The sequence below is a fragment of the Hydra vulgaris genome, chromosome 01 (genome assembly GCF_038396675.1).
Source record: "Hydra vulgaris chromosome 01, alternate assembly HydraT2T_AEP".
NCBI classification, from domain to species: domain Eukaryota; kingdom Metazoa; phylum Cnidaria; class Hydrozoa; order Anthoathecata; family Hydridae; genus Hydra; species Hydra vulgaris.
Window position 1 is genome coordinate 37,174,152 of NC_088920.1, and position 10,769 is coordinate 37,184,920.

The 10,769-nt window shown below is 27.2% G+C and overlaps 1 protein-coding gene across 1 annotated transcript; it reads right to left on the bottom strand.

Moving 5' to 3' along the window:
* Nucleotides 1–1,243: 1,243 nt before the first annotated feature.
* LOC136075317 (uncharacterized) lies at nucleotides 1,244–9,197 on the bottom strand. The gene is made up of 4 exons (XM_065788069.1): nucleotides 9,068–9,197; nucleotides 6,719–6,861; nucleotides 1,506–5,098; nucleotides 1,244–1,341 (listed from the first exon to the last, which is right to left on the bottom strand). The coding sequence occupies exon 3, from the start codon at nucleotides 5,082–5,084 to the stop codon at nucleotides 1,587–1,589; it is 3,498 nt and encodes a 1,165-aa protein (XP_065644141.1). The 5' UTR covers nucleotides 5,085–5,098; nucleotides 6,719–6,861; nucleotides 9,068–9,197; the 3' UTR covers nucleotides 1,244–1,341; nucleotides 1,506–1,586.
* Between the last annotated feature and the right edge of the window lie 1,572 nt (nucleotides 9,198–10,769).

The window sequence follows — 10,769 nt, forward strand, 5'->3', positions numbered from 1 at the left end:
ACTGTGCACTGTAAGTTTGAATTAGTTGTAAAACTTTTTTTTTCAAGTTAGTTGCAACTACGTTTATATATTGCTTGTTTATATTTGTATAGAACTTGCTACTTTGGACATAAGCATTCAGGCATGATATATCAATTTAAATACTTTTAACTTGTTTATTATTAAATAAAAAGTTGAATGACTTTTGTTTTCTTCTTGACAACTACTGATGTGTGTTAAAATTTTAGAACCTTATAGTTAGCAGGTAAGGTTATCTTTTGTATTTAATTTTTGTTAAATACATTAAAATGTAGAACTAATAAAAGAACATAATTTTTATTAGTAATTTAGAAATAAAGAATTAGCAACAAATGTTTCTTACAGGGTTATTAGTAAAAATTTATTTTCTTATATTGTGGTATATCATTTATATTCAATATTTTCTTTATTGTGTTTTAAGATTTGTTTATCTTTAAAGAATCGACAACAGGTTACTGGAATTGAAATGTGCACACACACGAATTTACAACAGTATTAAAAATTAAAGCCTAGTATAGTAACAATTGTATACATGTCTGTGTTTTTTTATATAAATGCTTTTTGACCTTGAAAATAATAACTGTATTAATAAAATATATATTAAAAATTTTGTTAAAACTTTATTTAAATAATTTAATATTTATTGTAATTGAAAGCTTCTATATTGAATTAAATTCTTATATTTAATTAGTTTTCAATTTAAAACTTAAAGCGTTTTTAAAGCATGGTAAAAAATCTCTCCCAATCATGTTTGTTTGTAGTACTGCTTGTATCAGGTGTTGAATATTATGATAAAATAATCTATATATTAAAAATATGGACTATTTTGTAATGAAATCTCAGTTTTACCTGGCATGATTCCTTTCTAATTTTAATAAAGGGAATAATAAATTATTCAATACGATGACGTATTAAATTCTTTATTTTACCAAAACAGCAAAAGCCGCCTAGTGCAATAATTCATTTATTTTAACGAATTGTTTGTTGCACGAAGGGAATAAATCCGTAACTTCAACGGACTAATATCGACGAACTTCAATCCGTTAAAATTTTAATCCGTTAACATAACGGAAAACCCGTTGGTGCAATAGCGACAGATGCAGTTCGTTTTATATAACGGATTTTTTCTTAGAGTGAAAGGCTGACGCAATTTCTGTTATTTGCGTTTATATCATACCTTTTTACTTAAATTTAGTGCAACATACAAAAGAAACAGTTTGGTATATATTACTTTAAATTTTATTACTTAAAAGAACTCCCTAAAAAAATTATTTCCTTAAAACTCTCCTAAATTCTACTGTAACAGAGTTTACTATATAATTTCTACTGTAACAGAGTTTACTATATAATTTCTACTGTAACAGAGTTTACTATATAATTTCTACTGTAACAGAGTTTACTATATAATTTCTACTGTAACAGAGTTAACTATATAATTTCTACTGTAACAGAGTTTACTATATAATTTCTACTGTAACAGAGTTTACTATATAATACAATAAAAGAAAAATACTATTAATACTAGAAAGAAAAAATAATACTAAAAAATTAATTAAAAAAAAAATTTATTAAAAATTTGTTTCATATTTTGTAATTATTGATTCTCGAACAACATATCCTCCTTTCATCCTTTTATATTCTTGATTTAGTGACCAATTTTTCAAATCTTCATTTTTTCCTTGGTATTTGAAACCTTGTGGTCCAACAACTTTTAACGCTTTTTCATTATCATATCCAGTAGGTGAAGGCATAGAAAATACAAGAACTTTTATTCCAAATTTTAAATCCTCGCATAAAATAGCATCAAAGGTATCAACATCTACAATAGAAATTAGGTTTGGTGTGCAACAAAGATTTTCACCAAACTTTGGAACAAATTGAACAATTTTTGTTTCATTATCTATAACTTTATCAACTTCTTGGGCTAACAGATTTTCATTTTGAATACAAATTCTGTAAAACTTGTTGTAAAAAGTCTTATCGTTTTCATCGAAAGAATCTCCTTGAATAATTACAAACCCAATGTTATACGCATTTTCAATTATTCTTTTGCATTCTATAATCTTACCTTTTATTAACAAACTTGCGTTTTCTTCATTTTCAAGAATTTTCATGAAATCTTCACGATTTTTACGAGCGGAGAGAATGGATCTTCCAATACGCCAACACTTGCTAAGCGAATATTTTACACCGAAATTCTGAATTTGATCTTTACTAATAGGACTTAAAGCAATCGATGCAGTATTGCTAATTAATCCACATATATTTCTAAAATGGGTCTCAAGCACTTCTTGGTTATTTTCGTGGATTTTTGGTACAAGGAAGACGTTATCGTGGTCGTCGGCTAACGATATAGGTAAAACTTGCTGATTATTTATCGATAGAATAGTCATTGACACTTTTGGAAAAGCTCTACCCATTAAGTCGGCATCAACTACAGGAATATCATAAATAGCCCCTAAAGCTAAAGGAACTAAAGAATTTAAACCTCCAACTTCTGCTGAAACTACGTACTTTATATTATTATCATTGTTATAAAAGCCTTTTATAGCTTCGAAAGAATTTACTATTTCTTTTAAATTACATAATTTTTCAAATATGCAATTTGGGGCTCCAAAAAAAGCGACAGGCACAGCTAAATCTTTTTTTTCCATATCAGAAGGAGAAATGACTCTAATTCTCTTTCCTTGTTCTAAGAGGTCTTTACAAATTAAGTAGAACATGTAGGGAGATCCACCTCCTCCGCTTCCTAATATACTTCCTCCAAGCGCAATGAATTTTATATCTTGCAACGATAAATTCCACTCGTTTCGTTTTAAGTCAGAAATTGCAATTATTTCGGTTTTTTTTAAAAAATCTACTGTATTTTCGATATGCTCTGCTTCGATACTTATTACGCTGGCGTTATTGGTGTTTTCTACTATATCTTCGTCTGTAAGGTACGAATCGAAGGATTCTTCAAAACATCGGTTATCGCTTTTCATAGAATTTTCCTCAAAATTGTTAATTTTTTTTAGGTTTTCTCTATTATTTTTTAACAATCTTAGATTAAGACTTCCAACAACTTTCACAAATAACTCCAGTGACCCATCATTAGTGTATGCCATTGGAGATTCTGTAAACTCTGTTACTGTTGTAAACTCTTTTATTGCTCCACGTTTAACAGCTTTTTCAATTGCATCAAATATTAATTTTTTTTTTATATGACTTTTGATTTTTATACTTCCACCATCAACAATTGTTGAACTTTTTTCACTAATTTTAGTGATAGCCGCACCAATAGCATTGGCTACATCAAAGTCATGAGGTAAATAGACCTCAGAAATTCCTATATCTTTTAATTTTTTTTCCAACTCTTTTACTGGAACAATGCAACTTCCACCACCAACTAAAACTAAAGGAACGTTTACAGAGCTTGTTTTAACTGATTCTACGCATTTTTTAATTAAAACTAATATTTCATTTTTAGCTTGAATACAGTCTTCTTCTGATGCTCTAATACTGTCTACTTTCATATAATTAAAACTACAATTTGTGATACAATATCCGAGTTTCAAAGCCACATCTGTTGTCGTCAAATACATTCCACCAAATGCTTGACCTCCTTCTTCGGTAGTTAATTTATATCCGACTGATTCTGGTCCTATTTTACAAAATCTATTATCAAACTTTATTTTACTCCCTCCGCCAAGACCAATAGACTTAACGTTTATCATTTTTGCATTAAGTCTTATACCACCTATACTAATGAATGCTTTGCTTTCTGTTGGACAGTAATTTTTTACTTCCCCTACATCGCACGTGGTTCCTCCGATATCAGCAACAATATAGTTTTTCTCTCTAACAAGAAAACCAGCTCCTCGAAGTGAGTTTATTGGTCCTGAGGAAAATGTAAAAACTGGAAATTTTTCAATATAATCACTAGAAGCTAAAGTTCCATCATTTGTCGTAAAATAAAATTTATTTTTGAATCCAAGTTCTTTAAATGCTTTTGTGAAAGATTTAACTGTTTTAAAGGCGTATTCTCTTAAAGATGCATTTATAATTGTAGCGTTTTCTCTTTCAATTAACCCAAGCCCGCCCAATTTATGGCTTAGAGAAATAGTGAATCTAATTTTTTCCTTGTTAAATATTTTGGTCGCTATTTTTTGTACTTTTAATTCTTGATCTTTGTTAACCGAAGCAAAAACTCCAGTTACAGCAATATTTAAAGCAGAAATATTATTATTTCTGTAATGTTTAACCAACTCAAACATTACCTTCTTTACTTGATCTACATCGAACTTAGTTGATTCAAAGCTGCCATTATGATTAAAGCCTCCTGACAAATATATACATTTATCGTTTTTATTACTAGGCTCTGTAAGTTTTAGGTTTTTACATTCTTCATTTGTGAATTGAAAATCACCTTCAATTCTCTCTCTCAAATCATTTGGGAAGTCGATAAAAGGATAAAGAGAAGTTGTAGACGGTCCTGAAATTCTAATCACTTGAACTTTTTTCAAATTTTCAGATCTTTGAATGACCGAATTAACAAAAGCTGTAGTTCCTATCAGAATTGAAGAAATCTTTTCTATTTGTATTTCTTTAAATTTTCCATATTCTTTTTGAGTCCTTTCTTGTACATCTTTTTTCAAGACTGTAACTATTCCGTTTTTTAACCCTGATTTAATGTCAGTAGTGGTCGAGACTTTACATTTACTCATTATTTTTACTTCTGGCATCTTGAGAATGACCAAATCAGTATTTGTTCCACCAACATCGATTCCAATCACATAATGAATTTTTAACAAGTCCTCTAATTTTTCTTTGTAAAATTCAAAAAACTCATCTTTCGTAAGAGAGTTTTTTAATGAATTTGATTTGGAAAATGATTCAAATATTTCAGACTGAACTTTTCTTTGATTGTTATCAGCGTCTTGAAGAAATGTTTTTTGGTCAATAACGTTAATTTTATGAAGAAGATCTTGATAATGATTTAAAAAGTCATCTTTATTTAAGGCTATTCCATCTTTAGACCATGATTCAAATAATTCGTCTTTAGTTTTGTAAAATTCTTTGCCCATCTTCTTTTTTATTTCTAAAATGATTTTAAGTTATATATATATATATATATATATATATATATATATATATATATATATATATATATATATATATATATTATATATATATATATATATATATATACATACATACATACATACATACATACATACATACATACATACATACATATATATCCAGGGGCGGATTCAGCACTTTTTGGTATTGAAAAAACACCAAACATTTATATGTTTATAATTATGTCAAATAAGGATGCTTTGCAAAAAAACATCCTTATTTTAAAGTTATATTCAATAATAAATTGTAAATTTCATAGTATAATCCATCAGCATTCAAAAACTTTAATGTTTAAAGATTATTGCATGAAATTTAAAATTTATCGATGAATATAACTTTAATTGAGGGTAGTAAAAAAATATTTTATCAACTTGCTGCTTTCATGTTTTTGGCAGTTGTGGACAAAATTTTTTTGGCAGTTGTGGACAAAAATTTTTTTGTTCTAATACTTTAATCATTACAATTTTTTGCAAAGCAAATTTTGATATTATTTGATGTAAATATTTTATTATTTACTTATTTGATATAAAAATAAACATATAAATGTATTTGCTACATGTCAGAAAGTTAGAAGATTATTTCAAAAACCAAAAAATGCTGGATCCATCCCTGATATCCATATATACTTTAAAAAATTTGAACATTTAAAGCCATAAAGTTTGTCAGATATTTCCCAAATTTATTTTTTTTATAATGATGTATAATAATATCAATTTACATATAAAAAAATAATAAAATATTTTAAAATTATATAAAATATAATAATATAGTGGTAATACTGTTTTTATTAATCACACTGTTTTTGGTTTTACATACACCATTGTGATGTATCAAGTACACCTTTTTATGTATTTTGGTGTATTTTCAACTGGTGTATTTTCAACACCAGTTTAGTATTAATTTAGATCTGGCTTTGTATTTAGATTATAAAAATTTACAAATACATTAACTTATGTCAAAAAGGTGCACAGTAGTTTAAAGCAACCTATAAAAAGTTTAAAAAAAAAAGTAATTTATAACAAATAATATTCATACACATAACTACTTATGTTATACACATTTGTTCTAGTTGCATTCTAATCATTAAAAAAAAAATATCTTTACGACGCAGATACGTATAATGATTTTAATAGCTGACTTGCCATTATTGATAAAAAAGACTTGTTTTTAAAAATAACAGCTGCCAACTTTTCCAAAAATGATTTTAAATATCAAAGATATTCCAAGTTGAAAGTATTTAAAAAATAGTTTTTTTAATACTTATATATAAATGAAGCTTTCTATTATTATTTTAATAATAATAGAAAGCTTTGTTTTCTCAGCCACCATAACACCTACAATGAGTAGAATATACTTGTCCTGAAACAAGTACTCATGTAAACCTCTTCTGATTTAAGAAAAAGGATTTAAATAATGCTTTATTTAAACCTATTAAGACAATTGAACAAGGGTTTAAATAACACATTATAGCTATTAAAAGCTTGATGTCGTTCTGGAATTACAAAAAAAAAAAAAATGTTTTTTAAATCCTAGTTAAGGCTGTAAAAAAGTTCTACAAAAAAAACTTTTAACTTACCAGCATGAAAATTATTTCAATCTTTAACTTAGCAGCAGATGGAACATATTTTACAACTTTTAACTTACCAGCATGAAAATTATTTTAACTATGACATACTTGTGAAGTCTTCGTTGCCTTTCTCAGGAGATCTTCATTTGAACCTAAACATTAAAAAAAATGTATACATATGCATACCCATTTGTTATATATGTTCATATATAACACATACACACAATATAAAGTTGTAATGCGGTAGTGGTGTAGTGGTAAAGCGCTCGCTTCATAGGCGAGAGGTTCCGAGTTCGATCCCCACCACGTCCCTGGTAGTACCGCGCTCAACTTGTTTCTCCGCACAGCGGCCTTGTTCCCTAAGGTTCGTGTTTCGGAGTTATAGAGTTGAGAGAGGGTTAAAACCACTATTAAGTAGCCTCCTCATCTGTAGTGGCCTTCTCGGCCTTGAGGAGGTGAATAACAAAAAAACAAAAAAAACAAAAAAATCTAAAAACAGTTTTCTATTAGTTAGATTTTTTTTACTACTTATTAGTAAGATTAAAAAGCTTTTGTAGGTGATAGACTCCCAAAGTTCGTAAACTTTTTTAGAAGATCATGATTGAAATTAATATCAATATGGTCTTGCACTGTAAAGACTGTCAGGAAGATCGTATTAATGATTTCATAACACAAATATATACTCCAGTCTCAACTAAAGTCATCATCTTTAGATTGCTTAGAATAGACAGTCAATATTGGTCTGAATTTTAACCTGAACAAAACTTATTAACTGATAACAATTATTGCAATATTGTTGATATTCTTATTTTGATGAATGGTAACTAATGGTAACACTCATACTGAACCTTTTACTTTATGTCTCCTCAAAGTATCATTCACTACTGACCTCACATGGAAATCATATACAAAACCCACCGCAAAGTAATCATCTGTAAAGGTTTCCACTTTTAAACATTATTTACAATTCCAAATGGAATTGTGAATAATTAAACAGTACAAGTCCCTGTATAAAATACTGTTGTCATTTGTTTCTTTTAATGATTCTAGTTCTATTTTTTACTTCTAAGGTCCAAAAACAGATTTTAATTGTAGTTGAGCCTAATCTAGCCGCCAAGCTTGAATTCTGTCTTGTTGTATGGTTGTATCTCATCCCCTCTTCTTTTAATCATGGTTGCTGCTTGAATGAGCTTTTATCTCTTGTTCTATTAACCAAAACTCAATCCTGCATGACTGATGAAATATATAAATATATGCCAGTATTTAATAAATAGTAAATGTAAGCATAATTTATATCATAAAAGTATTATAAATTTTTTTTAGCCCGGCTATCAGCCCCTGCTTATTCTTATAGTTTTGCCGGGTCCAAAAAAAGTCTCATTTTTAGCCGGAGCCAGGGCCCCGATCACTTACTAGGTGTGAAGTATCATGTAATATCACTATAGCATTAATGACAAAATGATCATGTTCCCAAAAATGTTTATAAAAGAAAAGCATGCCATTGTATTTCAGATGAAAAACGCAAAATGGTCATTTTTGAAATAAACCAATGATTGCATAATAAACTGCAATGCTTCTTTAAAGGCATGGTTATTGCAAAGAAGAAATTGAAAAAGAGTGCCAATTGAAATTCAAATGTTTTTAATTAGATTAGACTAACTAAAAAAACTAAGAAAATAAATTAATTCAGTCATTAATTTCTTTCTTATTCAATGCTGTCTTACTATTAAAGCTATTATTTAAAAATCATTTTGTAATATTAAACATTTTTTTAAATACATTTGAAAAACATTTTTTTTGAATGTTATAACTGCTTTATTTTGTTCAAACTCATATTTATGTAATATGAAATTATTACACACTAAATTATTGCATATTTTTTATATTATGTAATGAATTATATATTTTATATATTAATTATGATGAACTATATAAATTTGTTTCAATTTGAGCAAAGTAAAAAAATATAAAGCTCTGCTAAAAAAATTGTAATTATAAAAATGTAAACACTTTTTTGTAAAATCTTTAATTGTTGTAACAATTCTTAATATTCCTGCTTTCTATTAGAGTAAGAAATTATAAAATATTTTTAACAAGCAGTAAAAACTTTTATAGCACTTTGTCAAATTTTTATCAAATAAATAAAGTTCTAATAAATAAATAAATAGCTAGTGTGAAAACCCAAAGAAAATGCTTGTCTAAAAAATTTTTCATGGTGCGATAAACCATGAAAAATTTCTTAGACAAGCATTGTTATGTATATATTTTTGTAACACTAACGTTCAAACATGCTTGTAATAAGAATAAAATTAAATTTTATATTTAATTAGCAATTTATTTAATAATTAAACAGCTTACATAAGAGGCTGTTTAGATAAGGAGCTCGCCATGTTCTTCACAATGTATGGAACCATAAATGACTCATTTTTTATAAAATTCAAATATCTGTCTAAAAAAAAATTTTTTAAACCATACAAAACCTTCAATAACCTTAAATCAATCTAGACTCAAGCCTTTCTAATGTTCGTTTTTTATATGAAGTGTTAATAATGTTGTCTTAAATTTTTTTTAGGTGTATACATACTTTATTATTTATTAATAATATATATTTTTAAATGATTTATTGTTTAAAAAACCACTTCAAAACTAATATGACTGTGTTGCAAAATATACCAGTTAATAATCATTAAACATAGTGAGTAATAACATTTTGAAAATTATTCATAATGTTATTAATTACTACGTTCAACACAATGAGCTAATTCAGAAACCTCCTAGGCAATTATTTTCAATAATGTATGTATTTTTGGGCATGAAACTTAAATATGTTTAGAGTGAATTACAATACAAAGTTAATTTTGTTGTTAGATGTTGTTATTTACTTAAGAGTAAAATATTATTATGGCAAAGTGACTCTTGGAGTGACTCTAAGTTCCATACACACTATTAGTTAAAAGTAAAAAATCAGGATAGTTAAATATAAAATAAATAAAAGTACACATTATATTATTGTTGAATATAATTGATTTTGAGACAAAAATAATGCATTGCAGGCATTATATATTATTCTCAGAGCATTATAAATTATAACAAGAATCAAAAAATAAAAAGAGCTAGGAAATACAAAAACAGAAACCAAATATTTATATACAGCTTTTCGTGCCAAGAAAATACTGCTCTTAAAATGCGTAGCTGTACACCCATGTTTTCTGATTCTTTAGGTCACAGCAGACAGTAAAATTTATCACAGCAGACAGTAAAATTTATCACAGCAGACAGTAAAATTTATCACAGCAGACAGTAAAATTTATCACAGCAGACAGTAAAATTTATCACAGCAGACAGTAAAATTTATCACAGCAGACAGTAAAACAAGAATAACTAAAATAGTTTTATTAATTTTAGTTTTTTTGAAATTTGAGTAAAATCCAATAAATGGAAGTTTAAATATCTTGTATTAGGATAATAAAAGATCAATTTTTAATTGCTTATTCAACACCATGATTGCGTATAGGTGACCAACAGAGCTGTCCAGTTATGTAGACCTGGGAGATGTAATAGTAAAAATTTTCACAGCAGCAGTAAAAACAACAATAACTAAAAGAACCGCTACAGGAAACTTCAAGAAAGATTTAAGAGGTCGCCAAAATAGCCAAAGAAAAATACCAATTAAATAGGAACAAAATATTATTGATCATATTTCAATCATAGATCAAAAATCATTGATCATACATTTGAAATTGTTGAATCTCACTTTGTGAGATGCATGGGGAAATCAGAGTTTTTTCCTAAAGAGCATTCAATTAAAAAAATGCATAGACTTTTTACAAAGTTATGCAGTGAGAAAAATCCTGTCATCAAGGGATGCAAGTTATATCAGAGAGATTTTAAAGGTAGATTTCGCTCTAAACACTAAAAAATTTAGAAAGATCAGTGTAGAACTTGTAAAAATTTCACCAACAAAATAGAAAAGATTGAAATTATTTTATTATATTATATCAATTATATACAATTTATATAATTTATTATATATAATTGTTTATATAATTAGAAGAAGATT

Bases quoted from the DNA above. Each gene is read 5' to 3' on its own strand.
- LOC136075317 (XM_065788069.1), bottom strand. From the start codon at position 5,084: ATGGGCAAAGAATTTTACAAAACTAAAGACGAATTATTTGAATCATGG.